Source organism: Osmerus mordax, chromosome 7 (genome assembly GCF_038355195.1).
Source record: "Osmerus mordax isolate fOsmMor3 chromosome 7, fOsmMor3.pri, whole genome shotgun sequence".
NCBI classification, from domain to species: Eukaryota; Metazoa; Chordata; class Actinopteri; order Osmeriformes; family Osmeridae; genus Osmerus; species Osmerus mordax.
In genome coordinates, this window is record NC_090056.1 from 8,835,081 (window position 1) to 8,856,507 (window position 21,427).

At 51.4% G+C, this 21,427-nt stretch overlaps 1 protein-coding gene across 2 annotated transcripts in view; it reads left to right on the forward strand.

Moving 5' to 3' along the window:
* The window catches only part of magi3a (membrane associated guanylate kinase, WW and PDZ domain containing 3a), an 88,919-nt gene that overhangs the window by 46,399 nt on the left and 21,093 nt on the right, over positions 1-21,427 (forward strand). For both annotated transcript variants that reach the window (XM_067239162.1, XM_067239163.1), the window contains exons 2-5: positions 7,766-7,882; positions 12,504-12,623; positions 18,464-18,673; positions 21,188-21,356. In XM_067239162.1, the coding sequence (XP_067095263.1) occupies positions 7,766-7,882; positions 12,504-12,623; positions 18,464-18,673; positions 21,188-21,356 (616 nt within the window). The remainder of the gene's footprint in view (positions 1-7,765; positions 7,883-12,503; positions 12,624-18,463; positions 18,674-21,187; positions 21,357-21,427) is intronic.

Here is a 21,427-nt window from a genome sequence, read left to right on the forward strand (position 1 = left end):
GGCTGATTCGCACAGAGACTGATAACGTTACAACTCTCCTTAACTGAACACTTTTCCCCTCACGCTCCATTCCACTTGATTCTCTCCAACCACGTACAAATATTTCCCTAATCACCAGCATCCGTCCTCTGGGACCGGGAAGATTTATAATATTCAAAGTGACTCTTACAGCAGCTTACAACTTCAGGCAGAAGTTGTACAGAAGAAGTACAGAAGTGTGTGTGTGTGTGTGTACCATGTCCTCTGTAGCTGGCTGCTGTGGGGTCAGTGGAGCCCTTTCATCCCTAGAGTGTCTGATCTGCTCGGCCTCTCAGCTGCCTGTCCACATTACCCAGCAGACTCTTACTTGCCTTCAAAGGAAAACAGATAAATCAGGAGCTAAATGCCAGTTCACTGGCTGAACACTGGCACTCGCTCCCCCCCCCTTGGCTCCCGTCTCCTCTCCCGGTGTTGCTGTTAAAGCTGCATCCCTGGACATGCACCAGGCCCACCCCCAGGTCGCCCCCGGTCCTGGTGGTGTGGACATGGGGCTGTGAGGGCCCCAGCCAGGCAGCCAGCCAAGCAGGGAGGCAGGCAGACAGCTCATTCCTGTGATCGGAGCAGGCTTGATCAGTGCTCTCTGGGCCCCAGACTCTACACATGATGGATGGATGTAATGTAGGAGAGTGGTCCCTCGGACCACGAGTGAACCCCATGATGCGGAGCGTGGGGTGTGCGTGTGGTGTGTGTGGTGTGTGTGTGTGTGTCAAATCTTCATGGGTGTGTTCATGCACTGGGCAGCACCCCCACAATGAGAGAAAGTTCAGTTATTCCAGCGTGTTCCGTCCTCCTTTGTCCTCCTACACACACACACAAAGCACATCAACGACAGGAGCTGCTGATACACACACACACACACACACTGTTCCCAGAGTCTCCTAAGCTCTGCGCCTCGCCGACACCACAGGAAGCTCTGTTCTTTTTGCTACAATGGAGGAGCGTGCGTGTGTTGGAGTAGGCTCGCGGCCGCAGCGTTATTGTAAGACCCACGTGAGTCACGCATTTGGCCGCCAAGAGGTCACAGAAACAGACCGAGCTGCTCCTCAGCCCACAAGAATAACTTCTCTCACTCTTCCACCCACCTCCACATTCCTCTGACTCCAGCACTGGCTGAGCAGGACACACACACACACACACACAGACGCTAGAGCCAGAGGGCTGGAGATTAGTGATAAAACGTATTCATCACTGTACAGAGAGTGAATGCCTTCAGATCAGATATGCAATGGCTCATAAAGTGAGATGCCACAAACCCAGATTCCAGTGAGGGTTATAGTTGGCATATAGTTAACTTAAAGTTTCCCTTCCCATGCTACTGGGCCCTCCCCAGGGGGGGCAGTGTGATGCTGCAGCTGCAGTGGTTTCTGACTTCTTCTTGTACCCCCCTCCCCTTTATTACACACACACACACACACACACCTTTCTCCAGGAATGTTTGATGCATGGCTGGCTGTATTGTCACTGACAGCTAGTTATTGAGGTTTAGGAGTACAGCACACTTTCCCTGGCCTTCCTAAATTCTAATCCATGAGACAGGGAGTGATCAGACTGCCTGAGTATCAACCCCCCCCTCATCTCTCTCTCTCTCTCTCTCTCTCTCTCGCTCTCTCTCTCTCGCTCTCTCTCTTTGTCCTTCTGTCTCTCTCTCTCTCTTTGTCCTTCTGTCTCTCTCCCTCCGTCCTTCCCTCAACCTTTTTCTCCCTCCTTCCTTCTCTTTCCCTCTGACAGATCAAACCGAAAGATTTGAACCAAAAGATCTTTAGATTGGTCGTTCCATGCCTGGTCCCCCTCATTCTGCTATCATACGTCTGTCTGTATGAGACCCAGGATGTAGAGATGGCTGTCAGAGACATGGAGGAGATAATGATGGCATTGAGATAGTTCAGTACTTCTTTCGTCTCTCTCTCTCTCCATCTCTATATCTCTCGCCCTCTCTCCCTCTGTCTCCTTATCTCACTCTCTGTCTTCCCTCTATCTTCCTCTCCCTCCCTCCCTCCCTCCATCTCTTTCGCACCCCTTCACCCCCACTGTCTCCCTCTCCCCTCCCTATCTGCCCCTCCCCGCCCGGAGTGAATGGTGCGGGAGCAGATAGTGCAGATACGGAGCAGGTCTTGGATGAGCCAGAGAGCAGAGAGGAGCCTCTCTCTCCAGATTACACTGAGACGTGTCCAACACAAAAGACACAAGGCAAGGCTGCTGAGCAGGAGAACCTGGCTGTGCACACACATACACACACACACACACACACAAGACTCAATCACACACAAGACTCAATCACACACACATGCACACACACACAAGACTCAATCACACACACATGCACACACACACAAGACTCAATCACAAACACATGCGCACTCGCACACACACAAATGCCGCCTCCCACCTTCCGACCACCCTCTCTCATGTTGGGCGCATGTTTTCATGTAAGGTGTTCATCCTGGCCGTCTGCTCCACAAGGGGGTTAGTTGTTAGAGCCATCAATAATGCATCTGATGTCCGGAGCAAGAGTCTGAAGCCGACAGGAGAGGAGGAGGGAGACTGAGCTCCGGGAGGGAGGGTAGGGAGGCAAACAGAGAGAGAGAGAGAGAACAGTCGTCCTCACCCTGGCTTGATGCGTGTGTCCTCTCCACCCATCATGGCTGCTCTCAGGTAGCTGCCAGGCACTCTGCAGGCTGACGTCCTCGCTGGAACATCTCCCATCTCTTGCCAACGTCCTCCACCGATCGCTGCGAGTGCGAGCCCCGTTCACGGGTGACAGGGGCAGGACGGTGCACCTCCCCCTCGGCCCCCCCATCCAGTCCAGGCTTGAGCCTCGGGACTCCTTCTCTCCCAGCATGCTCCCTGTCCCGACACGCCGCCCCGCCAGGCTTCTTCCCCCGGGGGTTCTCGACGAAGTTTCTCGACGGATTCGAGCTGGTGGAAATCCCTCATCCTGCTCTCAGTGGTCCCCCCCCCCGCTTCCTGCGCCCCCGCCCCACCTCCCCCTCACCATATGACATCACAGCTTTGTTCGGAGATAATGTCCCAGCCGCTGAGAGGAAGACTTGCCACCAAAGCATTATTCACTGGAGCGCTGGCCCTGAGCAAAGCGGTGCAGCGCGCACACTCCCACTCACAACCTGCTCTCCAAGGTGTTTTAGTACTGTCTACACAGCGAAAAAAACAGCTAATGGCAATGGGACAGGAGTGTGCCTTCCCTGAGGGTCCCCACGGCGTGCACGCTCGCAGCAGAGACACTGGGTGTCCTGTGCGGCCAGACAGCAGTCGCAGGCTAGTCAGTCTCGGCAGCGCGCGTGTTTGCGAACGTGAGACGCCGGGGCGACCATCTGCGCTCGTCGCTAAAGGGTGCTGACGATTATGGCTGCTGCTATTAAAAGCTCCCCGCGTTCAAAGTGCGTCTGATTACGTTTCTGGCAAAAACAAGTCTCCTCCTGTGCTTTGACGAAGAAGAATGGGCAGACTAAACACAAGGTGGTGTGTGTAGAATAGTTGATGGAAACTGAGTGCTAGGTGGAATAGAGAACAGGGAGAACAGTGTAGAAATGGAATGATGGATGGCAGAAAGGAGCAGTGGGAGCAGAGGAACGCGAGGAGCTGCTGGAGATTCGGGCCTGGTCACTAGCAGCATCCTGCCCAGCAGACATGCCACCCTCTCCTCACGATTTCATTGGATTTCTTCAGGGATCCAGAGTATGTGACGGGAGGAGAGGGAGTTCTGGGGCCCTGACTTCCTCTTTTCTCCACCCTTTCATTCCACACCTCCGTCAGCTATTCATCTCTATCTCCCTTTTTGCTTCCCTGCTCTGACTAATTGACTTCACAGCAGCTCCAGTCATCCTCATTAGAGCCCACCGTCTAGAGAGGCTGGAGCACAGCCCCAGGCCTCTAGAGGCTGGAGCACAGCCCCCGGCCTCACACACACACACACACACACACCCTCTTTCATTCTGAGGGAAGGAGTGGAGGGTGGGTGGACAGAGGAGGAGACCGGTGACAGGACCTGTAGCTGCTGTGGACCTGTCTCACTGCCAGTCTTGTCCAAGCGCAGGTCTGTCGGTTGCCGAGGCGGGGTAGAGGTGCGGTTTCACCAGTCCAAGGTTTCCAAGTGAGCCCAACGATGTGCTAATTAACGCTCTGCAAGCTCTGCCACCAGCACCTCGGGCACTCGGCTGTCACAGACCAGCCTCATTAGCCTCCCAATGCCACCCTCATCTCTCTCCAGGGCTCTCCATACTCACCACACACGTTCACCCATACATACTCTCACTAGCTCTACCCTTACCTTCTCTCTCAGGTTGGCCCAGGTGCGATTGAGTTGGGAGTGACAGCATGTTAGTTTCATAATACTTGGAGAGTTGTAAAACGGGTCTGGTATTGCAGGGAAGTGGTATTAGGCTCCAGTGGGTTTTAAAGGTCTCTTTTTTTTATGAAGAACTTTTACACGCTTTTTAATAGTTGTAACACTAGGCTGCAAGCTGACGGATGGGAAAGTTCCTGAGCTGGAACAGAGAGTCAGTGAGCAGTTTCTCATGTTGAACTGGCAGATACAGCGAGCTAAAGGTGCTATTGGGAGCACGGGAGATTGATGGGATGCCTAGTGCGCTTCTCTGTTTCTGGCTCACTCTAGCTCTGGGTGCAGTATGCTTTCTGCAACTTTGTGTGACTGTTTGCACTTTAGGGATCGCTTTTAAACTTAACAAGATCCTCTCAAGCACTCACATGGGATGTACCTCCTCTCCTCCTCCCTTTTCCTCTCCTCTCCCCTTCTCTCCTTCCCTCTCCTCTGTCCTCCTCTCCTCTCTGTATGAGACAGCTATTAGCAGAGACAGAAAGGGGAGCCAGAAAGATCTCAGCCATGTCTTGACAGCCTGACAGATTCATATGAGGCAGCTCGCTAGGTGAGTGGAGGGAGGGAGAGAGGGAGGAAAGGGAGGGGCAGGTGAACAGGTGACCGGTGGAAAAGTGGCTGGTGAAAAAAACTCGAAAGGTTGAGAAGAGGGAGATGGGAGGGGAGAGGCTGATTGCTATTCAGGAAGTGATCTCAGAGATCTCGGCGGAGTCCGGTGGGGATGAGCTGTGCTGATGAGACTCCATGACGAGGTGGAGGGAGAGAACAAGGGAGGCAGGCATGTGGATACGGAGAGAGGGAGAGAAATCACGAAAGTGAGGACAGGGGAGGGAAGTGGGAGGGTTCCCATGAGGCATTGCATCATCATCACTCCTCTGTTTTCTCTCTGTATTTAATGAGGCTCTGTTTTCCGCCTGGCCCCTCCGCCCTCACTACGGGCAGCGCTAATGCCTGGCTGACAAGCCACAAAGACGGCCATTGTTGTGTTGTCTGTTCAGCCTGGTCATCCTGCGATGCTCTGCCTCGTAGCAGCAGACTGAGAGGATGGCGCTCCCCAGAGATATGACAGCGCTAACACTACCTGACAACCAGGACACAAAGACTGCCCTGTTCTATAAACATAGAGAATGTGTGTGCGTGTGTGTGGCAACTCAGTAGGCTACTTGGTTTCTAGAGGTAAGTGATAATACCTCTACCTCCATTGTCCGTAGAGGCCCCGCTAAATGAAAGGAGTGTGTCTGTTTACTGTATGTCTGCTTATGTGTATGAGTGTATGTGTGTGTGTGTATGAGTGTATGTGTGTGTGTGTGTGTGTGTGTGTGTGTGTGTGTGTGTGTGTGTGTGTGTGTGTGTGTGTGTGTGTGTGTGTGTGTGTGTGTGTGTGTGTGTGTGTGTGTGTGTGGAAATTGGGCTAGGCCAGCATTCCCAAGAAGGATAAAAGACCCCCCCCCCCCCCCAATCACCACAGAACATGGAAACACCCCTGACCATGGAGGGGGCTTTACCCATTCAACTGTGTGCCTGTGTGCATACGTGTGGGTGTGACAGTGAGAACAGGGGGTACGGGGGTGTTGTTCATGCCTCATAGTTTCTGGGAACATGGAGCGCAGGCCTGAGGTTTGGAAGCTCGAATGCGTGACAGGACCCTGCTTTTGTTGCCTTGACCTAAATTCCTGGCATTCATTGTGCCAGTATAAAGTCTGTCGAGTTACAGAACATGGGGATCCATGTTTAGGCCTGGCCAGGCCTTGTCCCCCAGCCACACTGGTACTGCTGCACTCATTCAACTGGAGGGAAAACATCATTTACTCTAACTGGCTTCTCTGCTCACACTGCCATGCACCAGCAGTAGATTTCAAATCTGAGTTACTGTGCCCTTGAGAACCGTGCTGTAAGGCAGAAGCATTTAGATGGAATTCTTGAGCGAGGCTCTTATTAAATATACATTTGGTACGAATCCTCTTTTCAGACAGTTGTGAGCTGATGCCAATCATCCAACCAATGAAAAGGCTGCTAGTTGCATTTAGTCATTTTAGCAGACACTATTATCCAGAGTTGGCATGGTCAGGTCTTAAATGACACTGGACTCCAGTCTCACCAGAGGAAATACACTTGTTTTGATTACAGTCATTGGTGAATGAGGTGGTCTCAGCAACACTGGCTGAATTTACTGACTGCTCAGCCTTCTTCTCTCTCTCTCTCTCTCTCTCTCTCTCTCTCTCTCTCTGTCTCTCTCTCTGTCTCTCTCTCTCTGTGTCTCTCTCTCCGTCTCTCTCTCTCTGTGTGTCTCTCTCTCTCTTCTTCTGCTGTATCCTTGCAAAGCTGTCAGTGCTTCTCAACTTCTACAGCCAAGTAGAATATTTTAAATAATACTTTGGATTTATTCATATTCCAAAATCTCCCCAGGAGTTAGGGTTAGGAGTGCAGCTACTCCTGCGCTCTATACACTTCTCCATGTCTTCTCTGCATGTCGGGGAGTTCATGTAACAGGAAGTAGCCCTCCTTCAGTGTCCTTATCCAGCTGTGTAGGCTGGGCGTTCCCCTGGCTACCAGCTATGAGGCGAGAGACTGAGAAACAAAGGTCCCTGACACTCCCAGGGCTACTGGAGCCCACTCTCCACGTCCTGTATCCACCCTGGCTCTAAGTCCAGTCCTGAGGACAGATCACCAAACAGCTGGAGACAGAGAGAGGGGGAAGTGCTGAAGCACCAGGGCACTCTCTTCCTCTCTCAAGGCCACATTCCCTCACTTCAAGGAGAAAGCTCAGTCCCCCTCTTCCCCAGGGTTCGCTCGCACAGTCCCCTCACTTCCTCCGACCCTGCCTGACCTGCGGTTGTTCAAAGCAGCGGACAGTGAGCGGAGACGAGACTTTAGTTCCCCCCCCACCCCCCCACCCCCTTCTTCATCTGTGCATCTGAACACTTAGTGAATCGCGCCAATTAATATTTCATCCTGTTCTGATTTACATGACAGCTCGTCTGCCCTCTGAGCCTGAGCGCCGAGCCCCTCCCCGGCTCCCGCACTCCCCTCACATCACAACACAGTTGTCACACAGCTGGGCTTTGAAGGCAGGCTTTTCTAAATTGTCCTCCCACGCAGACAGACACTCGCTCCAGGCTGGCACTCCACCACCTGTCAGTGAAGATGTTTGTGATGTGTTTTTTTTGGGGGGAGTGGTGGGCACTGCTGATGAGGGACGGGGCTCATGTGCACGTTAGCTTTCCCTCTTTGAGAATATCGGAGAGCTATCAGGACTGTGCTGTGGAGCAATGCCGTAAGAGCTTTCCCTAGCTGCTCCGTTCGGTCCTCTCTGTGCTGTACTTACAAGTGTTTGTGTGTGTGTGTGTGTTTGTGTTCCTCTCTCTCTCCCCCCAGGCAAAGTTCTGAACACGGACCTGCGCCACTACCTTAGCTTGCAGTTCCAGAAGGGTTCCTTGGACCACAAGCTGCAGCAGGTGATCAGAGACAACCTGTACCTGCGCACCATCCCCTGTGAGTAGGACCCCTGCTGAACGCAGCCTGCTGACACATCTGTCACGAGCTCACTCTAACGACCTCCTCTCCAGATGGGCCTTCTCTCACCTGGGCGCCATCTTGCACCTCCTCACACATCCTCCCTTTCTCCCGCTGGTTTTTTTCTTCCCCTCCCTCATGCCCTCTCAGCCATCTCCATCTTTTTCCACCTCCCTCCATCTTGCCAGTCGGTTTCTCACTTATTACAGCATGGATCCCTGCAGCTTTGATCTGCGGCAGGGTAGAGAGAGAAGGAAAAGATCACACCGTCATCCTCCTTTCCTCCTCGCTCCCTACTCCTCTCTGCTCTCGTGTCTGGGTGTCTCCTCCTGCAGTCTGCTCCTATAAGGGACCCGTGCCAGGCCACATCCTCCCATGAACATGGCTCTTGTTAAACGTCACCATAAAGACCAGCCATTAGAACCTCATAATTATTCTTGGATAGGTGGTTCATGATATCTCTTATTCAACACTAATATGCCTGAAAGGTAATGTACAGGGTATAAAATGCACGTAATTGTGATTAATTCATTTATACCTCACACCGACACCTCTATTAATTAACACTTCCATTGTGTGTAGGAGGGCAGCCAACTCTTGTGGCTTCCTCTCTCTCTCTCTCCCTTTTTCTTTCTCTAACTCTCTCTCTCTCTTCCCATCTCTCTGTCTCTCTCCCCATCTCTCTCTCTCTCCCTCTTTTTCTTTCTATCTCTCTCTCTCTCTCTCCCCATCTCTCTCTCTCCCCCCATCTCTCTTACTCTCCTCTCTCTCCCTTTCTCCCAACTCTGAGCTTCCCAATGTGATCTAATGTCTATGTACCATTTAAAAGATGATCATATATAACTGCTGTTTATACCCTGGTGACATACCAACAAACAAAAGGGCCAATCGGAGGAATGGAAAGAGCTGCGTTTAATTTTCTATGCCGCTCCGCTTAATGAAATGGCAATTACCCTGCTTTTCACATTTATTAACACCGGGAACTCATTTGTAATCAGTTTGAGTAACCATTTTGATTTGCATTTAGAAAGTTTTCTTGTTTCTTAGTGCGTTCCGATGGAGAGCCATACATCTCTTCCATAACAATGCCATTTTTCATGTGGACCAATGATGCTGATGGATATTTGTGCACAACAGCATTTCATAATCAGTGCCAATGTTCTGTTTTTCCTCATGATGGATACTTCAGCTCTGGTGATGCATCCCAAGTGGCTTCAGGGTGTTATTCAGTGGGTTACTTTAGACAAAATCCCTTTTACTGCAGGCATTTATTTTGCAGTTAAACCTAAAGAAGCTATGGAGGACAGTGAGCCTTCATTAGAGACGCCCATTCAGCTTGTCAGACTGCAGAGTTATGACTGGGTCAGGATGTGGCGTTGGAGACACTGACCTTGTACAGGCTGTAAGTCTTGCTTCTGTCCTTTGACAAACCAGCAGAGTGTAAGGAAGGCCTTGTTAGAGGTGCATTAGGCTCCCTCAGCTCCTACAGGGAGGAGGGGGGGGGGGTGGTGTACCAGCCTTCACTGCCTGCCTCCTCACTGCCTCCTCAGAGACACCTGTACCGGCTGGAGCAGATCAGCACCAGGCCCACCTCCCCCCTGACCCCTTCAACACCCACTCAACCCCCCCCCCCCCCCCCCCCACCCTTGCACAGGTGGGCTCCATCGCTGCACAGGTGGCGGTGGTTGTCTGACCAGAATCCCTGTTCCTCCTGAACCACCCGAAGGTAAAAAGGTTGCTTTACAGCTCCAACTCTCCCCCCCCCTTCTCCCTACTCATCTCCAGCCCCAACCCTAAACTGTCAGGGGATGAAGCCTGAAGCTTGGCTGAACCCCCCAGGTATTAATATCCCTGATGGCACGCAAGAGATCACTAAGAGCCACATCGCCACGTAGAAAAAACGTGGCCTTTTTGAACTTTTTGACAAAAAGAGATCCTAACTGCCCGAAACCACTTCCATTTCCCTGCCAAGTAACAGAGGCTACGTCTTCTGCTATATATTTTTAAGGATGTTCAATTATGATCTGTTTATTGAGCGTAGCCTGCAGTGCATGCTGCAGAACAAAGCCAGCCCCTCAGTGTTGTATAGTGAAATCTCAAGGTCCATTACAGCCCTGCGCCTTCTCCAGTTCAGCACACAGTCTGTTCACTTCTCCCTCAGCAGATGTTGTTGGAGGAGTGGGGGCGCTCTCTGGCTAGTTGGGGGCCATCCAGAGGACCCTGTAGGGCTGTCTCCAGTGGTGCCTGGTGCCCCAGGGCTCTCTGGGAGACCCTTCACCAGCTGGTATGGTTTCACATGGAGGTCCTGTTGTGTTAACTACGTCGCCAATTGTATTTCTTTCCGTCTGAAGAAATGGGCTTGTGGGACTCCAGTTAAGAGGGTTTTGTTGCGAGTGTTACGATCACAGGGGGGTCCCGGTGTTCCACTGATTGACCGCCCCCACCTGCTACGCAGCACACAACAATGCAGTTCCTGATTTTTGTTCTCTGCTTCCGTTAAAACTCTGCTTTTGGTAGATGTTTTTAGTTGTTTGGAAGCTGCTTTAATGCCATTGTTTTGTTGTTTCAAAGGTGAACCTACCAAAGTATAAGAACATAAACATGGAAGTCAAGTCAAGGATGGAAGTTTTTTTCACTGTACCATTTCAAGAATTTTCCTCAGTATTATGGTTTCACACCTCATCTTTTCTTCCATTGCTCCATCTTATGCTGTCTCTTTTTTATCAGTCTAGTTTCTCTGTTGCTGCACAGAGCTGTATTTACATTTCATAAGTTATAAACAGATAAGTATAGCTAAGTGGAAGGACATTTGACTGTTGATCAAGAGTTTGAAGGTCCAAATGCCAGTTCTGATAGGGGAGAGAGACCCACCCTTCCTCTCCCTTCCACCCCACCCCCTATATTCCTTTTAGGGAACTTCCTATCTGTTGAAAGCTTTCACACACAGCCCAGCAAAAAAGTTGCGTGGTTAGAGGTCCGAATGCCTGACTTACATTTACATTTAGTCATTTAGCAGACGCTCTTATCCAGAGCGACTTACAGTAAGTACACGAACATTCCCCCCGAGGCAAGTAGGGTGAAGTGCCTTGCCCAAGGACACAACGTCATTTGACACGGCCGGGAATCAAACTGGCAACCTTCAGATTACTAGCCCGATTCTCTAACCGCTCAGCCACCTGACTTGACTAACCTGTTTTTATTCACCGATTGGTGTCAGGACATTAGTATTCCAGTCTCACTGCCTCTTTATCTCATCATCAGGGCAAAACAAGTTTGTCCAGGTGAATCGGCTGAGCAAACAGGGAAGCAGTCACTACATATTCCCATGTTTACCTTTTCATAGACCCATGTTTGACTTCCTTTGTGGGTTAAACCTCTGACTCTATAGCTCAGGCTTGAAGCCTTTCATTACTGATGGGAGAACTGGGAAGCCAGCAGTCGGATGGTCGAAAGATGGAGCTGATGAGGGAAGAAGGCATGGATATAAGAAATTATGTGTTTGGTATTTCTGTATAGTGCTGTGTCCCTAGTGAGCTGTTTGGGTCAAATTACAGTTCATCAGCTATAAACAGCCAATCACAGGACATCTGAGCTGAGGGTGGGCTTCTCTGGAGCATCACATGGTTTCAGTAGGCATGTGCTGTTCCTTCTCCTGAAGATTACTGGATTAACATGTGCAGCGGCCCCGGCGAGAGAATCGATAACAATAAACAGTTAGTTAGCATTAAGTGTGTGTGTGTGTACGCTCCTGTGTGTGTGTGTGTGTATGTGTATGGTGTGATTGCAAGATGGGGGATGTTTATACCGGCTCGCACTGTCATGCAGCTCATCATCCAGATCTAAAACAGGAGCCAAGCTCTTCAAGGTACAGAATAGAGAAGGTGGGTGTTTGGAGAGAGGAGGCAGGAAGGAGGGAGGGAGGGAGGAGCGCAGTGCCGTGTCTCTCAGATGTTGACAGTATGGGTTATACCCACAGTAAAGGGAGCCTTAAACAAGGCCTTCTCGGTTCAGGAGCATATTTCAGCGGGAGCTCTCATCTCTGTCACTTCAGACCCAGGGCTTGTGTCTGCGTGTTGCTCCAAATAACCTTTTCCCTCAATGGGTTGTTTTTCTTTCCATTGAAGCAAGGAGCATTTCGTTAACTGTGGAAGGTCATTAGCTTTACTACAGCAACTACAATGGGAGAAGTGCACACACTCACACACACAAACTTGCTCTTTGTTTCTAACTACCTTTCTTGTTATGTTGTGTAGGTGGCTGTTTTATATTTAGAAAATGCATTCATTGCCTAAAATTGCTGAAAATAATAAATTCATTTTGTCATGTCCCAACACACCCCACAGTGTTTCAGATGTGACTATTCATAATGTTGACAAGACCCAGTACTCATCCCTGCAGGCATGCCCCCCCCCTCCCCATGTACACATTGTCTGCCTCTAGTGACTCCAGTCTCTCTCTGCCTCTAGTGTCTGTCTGTAGCGTCTCCAGTCTCACTCTGCCTCTAGTGTCTGTCTGTAGCGTCTCCAGTCTCACTCTGCCTCTAGTGTCTGTCTGTAGCGTCTCCAGTCTCACTCTGCCTCTGTGCTTGTGTTCCTGGCAGGTACCACCAGACAGCCTAGGGAGGGGGAGGTTCCTGGAGTGGACTACAACTTCATCCGTGTGGAGGAGTTCCGTGTCCTGGAGGAGAGCGGCATTCTGCTGGAGAGTGGCACCTATGACGGTACGTATGGACAGCAGAACAGAAATAAGGAGGGAGGGAACTTAGAAGGGAGCTTGTGGTGGCGCCATGCTGTCTCCTCCCCCTGAGGGGGCAGATTCAGAGGAGGTACGAGCCTGCCTGCCTGCCTGCCTGCCTGCCTGCCTGCCTGCCTGCCTGCCTGCCTGCCTGTCTGCTTCATGCTTTGTTTGCTTATGTGTTTACTGAGCTGTCATGCTTAACCAGGCCGTCAGGTGAAGTCAACACACACAGGATGCGTAACACGGACATAAACGTGACATAAACAGGAAAGAGAAAGTTTGTTTTTGGTCTGTTCAGGCGTTGACTAGACCCAGTGGCTTCGCAGAGGCCTGCGACCCAGCCGGCAGCCCAGGTGGCGTGGCCCTCTCGGTCCCAGACGTTGAACCAGTAAGCAGGGTTGATAATGGATCCACAGCCTCAGTCTGCAGCCCCCACCTGAGCTCAGACAGGTTAATAATGCCTGGACCTCTCACCTCCCACGCCCCCAGGAATCTCCACCCAGTCACACAGGAAACACACAGGAAATACACTCAGGCACACACACACACACACACACACACACTGGCTCGACCACACACACATAAACACTCAGTCTCCTTATCTATCTCTTACTAACAGAGTTATTTAGGGTTTAGTCAATGATTCCCCAGTCAGTGAATCAGTAACTGCAGTGTGTCAGTCGTGTTTAAGGGCTGGCAAAGCTCTCTCTCCCTCTATCTCTCTTTCTTTCTACCAGAGATTGGTACGTTTGCCTCTGGTTGGTTAGCTCCCATCATCGACCTGCTCACCACCATGACTTAGCCCACTGATCTGTGGACAGGCTGCCTCTGATCTCCGAGCAAAGGCCTCATCTCAGAACCAGACTCTCACACACACACACATCCGCAAATGTATACACCCAAGCACGTATGCACGTACACCAGAACAAGATGTTCCAGTCCTACTAAAAAGGAGAGATCAGACAGTCGGACACCGTCTCACTCTCTAACCAACCACTTACGTAGCCTTTTTTCCCCAGTGAGGTGTAAGGGTGACAGACTGTGATTAATAGCAGCTGCATCCACACTCTGCCTGAACCGAGAAAGCAGTTATCTATGTGAGAAATAGAGAGTGTGTGTGTGTGTCAACCCTTGGTGTTTTATTTCTCAGGGTTCAGAATTGTCTCGCTGCTACTCACAACATGTCCCAGTGGCCAGAAGACAGATGCCAGCCCCAGCCCCATTTGTGAGAGAGAGAAAGAGAGAGGGGAGAGAGAGAGGGAGAGAGATACAGACGCATATACGGAGCTCCACCAGCTGTTGTGGAGGATGAGGTATAACCAGCCTCTACCTCCGTGTGTCTGGGTCTTACCAGTGGAGATGAGGGGAGTGGAGGTGAGGTGAGGGGAGTGGAGGTAAGGTGAGTGGAGGTGAGGTGAGGGGAGTGGAGGTAAGGTGAGTGGAGGTGAGGTGAGTGGAGGTGAGGTGAGGGGAGTGGAGGGGAGTGGAGGTGAGGTGAGGGGAGTGGAGGTAAGGTGAGTGGAGGTGAGGTGAGGGGAGTGGAGGTAAGGTGAGTGGAGGTGAGGTGAGTGGAGGTGAGGTGAGGGGAGTGGAGGTAAGGTGAGGGGAGTGGAGGTAAGGTGAGTGGAGGTGAGGTGAGGTGAGGTGAGAGGAGTGGAGTGGAGGTAAGGTGAGTGGAGGTGAGGTGAGGGGAGTGGAGGTAAGGTGAGTGGAGGTGAGGTGAGTGGAGGTGAGGGGAGTGGAGGTAAGGTAAGGTAAGTGGAGGTGAGGTGGATACTAGCCCGACTGCAGGGTTGGGAGGCGTCGATATGGAGTTGTGTGTGGGTGGGTGAACAGTCACCCCAGCTGCATAGCTCAGCAGTAGATAGGGCCAGGGCGCTGGGCCAGTTCCCTCAGGACTTGCAGGGAGTGTGTGTGTGTGTGTGTGTGTTGGGTGGTATAGGAGGGGGGCAGCCCAGGCCAAGGCCCCCCCCAGCAGGTCCACTACATTCCGAGGACTGTTAAAAATCTGCTTTAGTAGAGTGGGCTTTGAGAACGCTGAGTCATTACACAGTACAGAACTTCCCACAGCATCACCCAGCACAGAATCACCCAGCACAGAATCATCCAGCACAGCATCAACCAGCACAGCATCACCCAGCACAGTGTCACCCAGCACATCATCAACCAGCACAGCATCACCCAGCACAGTGTCACCCAGCACAGTGTCACCCAGCACAGTGTCACCCAGCACAGCATCACCCAGCACAGCATCACCCAGCACAGAATCACCCAGCACTGCATCACCCAGAACAGAATCACCCAGCACTGCATCACCCAGCACAGAATCACCCAGCACTGCATCACCCAGCACAGAATCACCCAGCACAGAATCACCCAGCACAGCATCACCCAGCACAGTGTCACCCAGCACAGTGTCACCGAGCACAGTGTCACCGAGCACAGCATCACCCTTTAACCCCCCCTGGTCTGCCCTGACTACTCACACACTAACAGGTACGCATAGCAGCACACTCACATTCACACATGTACAGTAGCCATGCTCTCTCTCTCTCTCCTTCCAATAGCATAGGAATTCAGGGGTGAGAAGGTTGGCTGTTGAGGTTGGGGTAATCATGCCAGCAGCCAGCCAGCTCTGTGCCAGGGCCAGAAGGGAGCGTGTCTGCTCTGCAAGACATGATGGGCTGTACCCGCCTCTGAAACTGCCAGGCTGAGAGGCTGGAGCAGGCTGCCACTGCCCTGCACATAGGGAACTGATCCTTCCTGATTAATGACAGTGAGGCTCTGGCTGGCTGCTTATCAGAGAGAGAAAAAGGAAAAGAGAGAGTGAGAGAGCGAGAGAGAGAGAGATAGCAAAAGAGAGAGAGGGAGGGTGGAAGAACATAAAGGTGACTCCCTAGAGAGACAGAGTGGGAGACAGAACAGAGGGCAAAATATCGAAAGAGGGAGAACAGAAAGGAAGAGCCACAGAGAGGAGGAGAGATCGTACAGAGAAAGAGAAAACCGGCAGAAAGAGATCGAATATAGAGGGAGACAGAGTGGGAGAGAGAACAGAGAATCAGAGACGGAAAGAGGGAGAAGAGAGAGATGGAGAACAGAGCGGAAGGAGAGATAAGGGACTCCAAAGCTTTTTCAAACTTCCACACGAGGGGTTTCCACGCCCACGCTTCAAAAACACCCTTCGTCTTCCCCGACCAACCCAGCGGGCGTGTTCATAATATCTCTGTCCTCCAGCGGCCAGAAACAGAAGCTGCCTTCATCACACACACACACACACCCTGCTGCACCCATAGACTGACACGTTTCTAGTCAGCAGGGATTTGATGCCACGCTCTGGCATTGAATACTGCTGCAACCTCCACAGGGCATGCCTTCTCATCCACAGTGGCTTCCCAGGACCCCATACACCTCCTTAAGAGGGCGGGGCGGGGGGGGGGGGGGGGGTCGTCACAGAGCAGCCTCAAGCCCCAATGGGCTTCACTGAACAGAGCAATGCTAGCGTGTTTGTGATGGACTGGAGGTGTGATTGGCCCCGGGCCACAATGCTGAGTTTGACAGCATGCTGATCTGAAGTGTAGTAAATCACTGTGCTACGGAGAATGTGTCTGTGTTATGGAGGGGAGTTGAATAACATGCATATAAAGCAGCCTGCTGGCTAACAAGCTGCACTGGCCGCATCTCTTGTGTGACCTGTACGTAAATGGTGTGTCTGTGTCTACCGGACATGCACACACACACGCGCGCATGTGTGTGTGCATCGGTGTGTGTCAGTACACATATCAACAGGTTTCCCGTGGTGGGCTTCTCTAACGGAACGTGAGACATTCCTGTAGTCATAGCAATCAGCGTTTGTGGGTGTGTTTACTTCCTGTCTGCCTTTCTTAGCCCATCTGAGGAACATTAAACCAACATCGGTAGTGCTCCCCCCCCCTCCTCTTGAGACATATCTTTCACTTTTCCCATTAGATTAATAGTGACAAATACGGCTACAAATCTCCCCCCCCCTCCACTCCCCTTCACCGTGTGCTGTGGTACACATTAATCAGAGCCTTGGAGAACGCTGTTTATGAGCTATTAATCACAGCCCAGAGAGATGAAGGAAGCGAGGGAGGGTTCCACAGGTGGGGTTGGTGATGGAGGTGAGGGGGGCGAGAGATTTAAGGACGAGTAGGAAGAAGAGGTAGATTGCATGAGAGATGAGCAAGAGATGAAGAGAGGGGGGAAAGAGCCGGGGTGAGGGAGAGGGAAGGGAGAGCGCAGAGAGAGGAGGCGATCATGAGATGAGAGGCTTGGCGGGTGACAGGTCTGGATTAAAGAAGACCTGCCATCTTTCATCTTCGTGGCTGCGTGCCGAGGTATAATGAAGCTGTCTCTGGACAAATGCTAATTTGTAGGCTCAGGCGTCTGGGCGGGGGCCTGGTAAGATGGTGTGGCAGAGAGGAGAGGTAGAGGAGAGGGAGAGGAGAGGAGAGGTAGAGGAGAGGTAGAGGAGAGGTAGAGGAGAGGGAGAGGAGAGGTAGAGGAGAGGGAGAGTGAGAGGAGAAGGAGAGGAGAGGTAGAGGAGAGGAGAGGAGAGGAGAGGAGAGGAGAGGAGAGGAGAGGAGACGGAGAGGAGAGGAGAGGGAGAGGAGAAGGAGAGGAGAGGAGAGGAGAGGGAGAGGAGAGGGAGAGGAGAGGAGAGGAGAGGGAGAAGAGAGGGAGAGGAGAGGGAGAGGAGAGGAGAGGAGAGGAGAGGAGAGGAGAGGGAAAGGAGAGGAGAGGGAGAGGAGAAGGAGAGGAGAGGGAGAGGTGGCCTGATTCCTGCTCGGCTGAGCGGGCCCCTCATGCCTGCTCCCCCCATGATGAGGTTATAGATTATTATGATGCACTTAAACACTTAGCACAGAAACTGTACAAATGAGTTAATTCAGAAACGGAGCTTTAGGACAGCAGAGCCATAGGATTGAGGGGAGAGAAGGCAATCACTGAGCTTTAATTCCTATTCCTCCATCTGGCATTCTCTAAATGAGCTACAGTATTAATTACGTAAACGTATTAAGTAGGGTAATAATACATTCCAATGAGGCACTCTGATTCTGAATAGTTTTAAAGAGAAACCAGGACTGTGTAAAGACAATGAGGATGTTTTTGTTTGACAACCAATACAGATTTACTGTAACTTGTTGTGTGCTTATTATTGGTCCTTTAGGATCATTACATCTTCAATTTGCAGCACCTGTGTGACACTGCTTTCCAAATGCTGTATTGATCGAACACCGACCGCCCTCTGTTTGATTGGTTATGTCCCACTTTGTCCTGCCCTCAGAGCTGTCAGGTGACCCTGTCATTCAAAGCCCCGCAACACACAAACACACACACACACACGAGCACAGACTGACAGCTATCAGCTCAGTCAGCTGAGGCCAGGTGACAGTGGCTTCCCAGTGAGAGAGGGGAAACCATATAGGAATCAATAGCACTTCCCTCCTGAGGGTGTGCTCATGGAGAAAGAGGGGGTCAAGTTATCTCCGTCCTCAGGAGTATAGGAGAGGAGACGGTACACTACTGCGGTTTGTCTCCTCTGCGTGGCGTGCCGTGGTGTTGCCTTGGGCGCCTACCCGACCCAGGACAATAAAGCAGAGCTGATGGAGCTAGCTAGCTACCGCCTAAGCTCCTGTCCTGGAATAACGGCTGCCAGGGGCCTCTGGGAACACTGCAGTAAATAGAACAATACCACTGCCCAGGCTTGGCTCGGCCTGCACTACAGAGACGAATAAAGTAACACTCCTCTTCTTTCTTTTTGTTTGTTTGTTTGCCTGTGTTTGTGCGTGTGCGTGTGAGTAGGTAACTACTATGGGACCCCCAAGCCTCCTGCGGAGCCCAGCCCTGTGCAGCCAGACCTGGTGGACCAGGTTCTGTTCGACGACGAGTTTGACACGGAGGTTCAGCGTAAACGCACCACGTCCGTCAGTAAGATGGACCGCACGGACAGCGCTGCCGCTCCCGAGGAAGAGGAAGACGAGGAGCGGCCCTCCCTGGTCAACGGCCTCACTGGTGAGGAAGACGTTCACCTCCCTCTCACAGCTCCGAACCTCCCAGAAGAACTTCCACACTCGGATCAGTAGTCTGTGTGGAGCGGCCCATATTTTTGACAACATGGCCCTTCATTATTCATACTCTGCCGGTCTAAAAACAACCCCAGTCTCTTCTACTATATAATCCAAGTACCACCAGCTGCGCTCCCCCCAAATGAGAATGGGATGGAAGGGCATTCTGTCCCCACTTCACCCCCCCCCCCCCCCCCCCCCCCCCCACGCTGCTGCAGGATTAGCTGTTCTGCATGCAAGGTCAGTTCTGAATAAAAGCCCTCTGAAGTCAAGGAGGCATGCATGTCTGGGAGGCTGGCACTAATCAATAAGGACCGAAATCCCCGGGCTACAGGGACATGGCCTAGCCTGGGTTTACTTTTCACTATGACAGGATCCTCATTTAAACTCAAGACAAGTTAGACGGGGCAAGTGACAGAACCCCCAGAGTAGGATCAGCATCCACATAGCCTGTTGCAACGAGGATCCCTCTAAATAAATATAAGGCCCAAAAGCATACAGAAAACCAATTAAAGTAGAGATTTACACTGTAAATATAACACAGAGCTTGTTGTAGAATGTCAGTTACCATGGTGATGTGTCTAACCCAATGACAAAAGAGAGGGGATGTGTATCAGTAGCATATTAACTAGCTAATTAAATGGTATGGGGTTCTATTCCAACCTGTCCTGGAGGGGCATATGGCCCCATCCCATTTGTCCTCTGAACTGTTCTCCTCTGAACTGTTCTCCTCTGAACTGTTCTCTTCTGAACTGTTCTCCTCTGAACTGTTCCCCTCTGAACTGTTCTCCTCTGAACTGTTCTCCTCTGAACTGTTCTCCTCTGAACTGTTCTCCTCTGAACTGTTCTCCTCTGGACTGTTCTCCTCTGAACTGTTCTCCTCTGAACTGTTCTCCTCTGAACTGTTCTCCTCTGAACTGTTCTCCTCTGAACTGTTCCCCTCTGGACTGTTCTCCTCTGAACTGTTCTCCTCTGGACTGTTCTCCTCTGAACTGTTCTCCTCTGAACTGTTCTCCTCTGAACTGTTCTCCTCTGAACTGTTCTCCTCTGGACTGTTCTCCTCTGGATTTTCTCCAGGCTTGTTTGCCCTCCAGCTGGCCCCAGCTCATTTTGCACTGGCTGGCTAGCTGGTGGCCCCAGACTCAGAATTGATTGGGCTCCCAGCCACTGACCAGGCCAACCAGGGCACTAGGGGCCAATGCCATGTACCTCCCAGGCATATGATGTTAGGGGTCCTGGTTGCCAGAGGAAGCTCTGTTATTTGATAGGTATTTTGTATGTAAAATATTTCAGCCAGAACAGGCTTGTTGACATGGCAGCCTCATGTTCTAAATCAGGCTCTGCCTTGGCTCCACCCCCACCTTGTATTGAAGACTAACACAAGCCTGTTATTAGGGACAGGTCAGGAACATCAATAGTGAATGTTCTTCTTAAACTCATAATTGTATTTGAACCCACACACAACACAATACAACACACACAAAGACATGCACACACAAATGACACAAAAGGTTCCATACACCCATGGTGAGAAAGGGATTTGTTTCACAAAGCTGAGAGCCAGTTGTGTGTAATAATTGTCGTAATGACTTTTTTTCATATCAAAATCAAGAGGTCCCTGTTTTTGTCTGTAAAAATACTTAACTTTCTCTAGTCAAGCATGCTCTCTTCGGCTGTATGCATTCAGATGTGAATGAGAGTCCTCAATGCAGTGACCGACCTAGGTCACAGATAGATGAGCTGATCAAAACCTGCAGATACGAGTGTACGCATGCATACACACACACACACACACACCATAAAGAGACACACAAACACGCAGACAAAGTAAAAAAGGGGACACATACACACAGAAACTAACACACAGACAGTGGTCTGTGTGATGATAATAGGTTAGGGATGTTTGGCTCGGGGCTGCCTGAACGTTGGTCAGCTCTGCCCTTGCCTGGAGGGCGGTTCCAACGCATCACTGCTGACATGCAAATCCTGTGTTACTTCCTGCGCCTCCCTCCCTCCCTCTTCTCTCTCTCTCTCTCTCTCTCTCTCTCTCTCTCTCTCTCTCTCTCTCTCTCTTCTCTCTCTCTCTCTCTCTCTCTCTCTCTCTCTCTCTCTTGTTTCTCCCTCTTGCTCGCTCTCTCCCTCTCTCTCTCTCTCTCTCTCTCTCTGTCTCTCTCTCTCTCCCCCTCTCTCTCTCTCTCTCTCTTTCTCTCTTTGTTTCTCCCTCTTGCTCGCTCTCTCTCTCTCTCATTATCTGCCTGCCTTTTCTACCCTCATGTATGTGACCCAGCCCTCAGTGAGCACCAGCAGAGCACAGGGCAGCAGCAGCAGCAGGGACCAGGAGACATGCAGGCAGCACAAAGGAGTCCCCATGCTCCCTGTATCCACTCACCTCCCTTCCCCCTCTCTCTCCCCCTCTCCCCATCCCTGTCCTGCCCGTCCTGCTCCTCGCCCCTGGACACAGAACACAAGGACAAGGCGGAGTGGAGGAAGGCAGTCCCCAGCTACAACCAGTCCAGCAGTGCCATGGACTTCCGCTCCTGGAGCAGCCTGCCCAGGGATGAGGGCCAGGAGCCCCTGCCCAAGAGCTGGGAGATGGCCTACACAGAGACGGGCATGGTCTACTTCATAGAGTGAGTACAGACCCAATGCTACTGTCTCCCTCCTCTGATCCAGGAGTCTTGTCTCAGCCCAGTAGATGCCA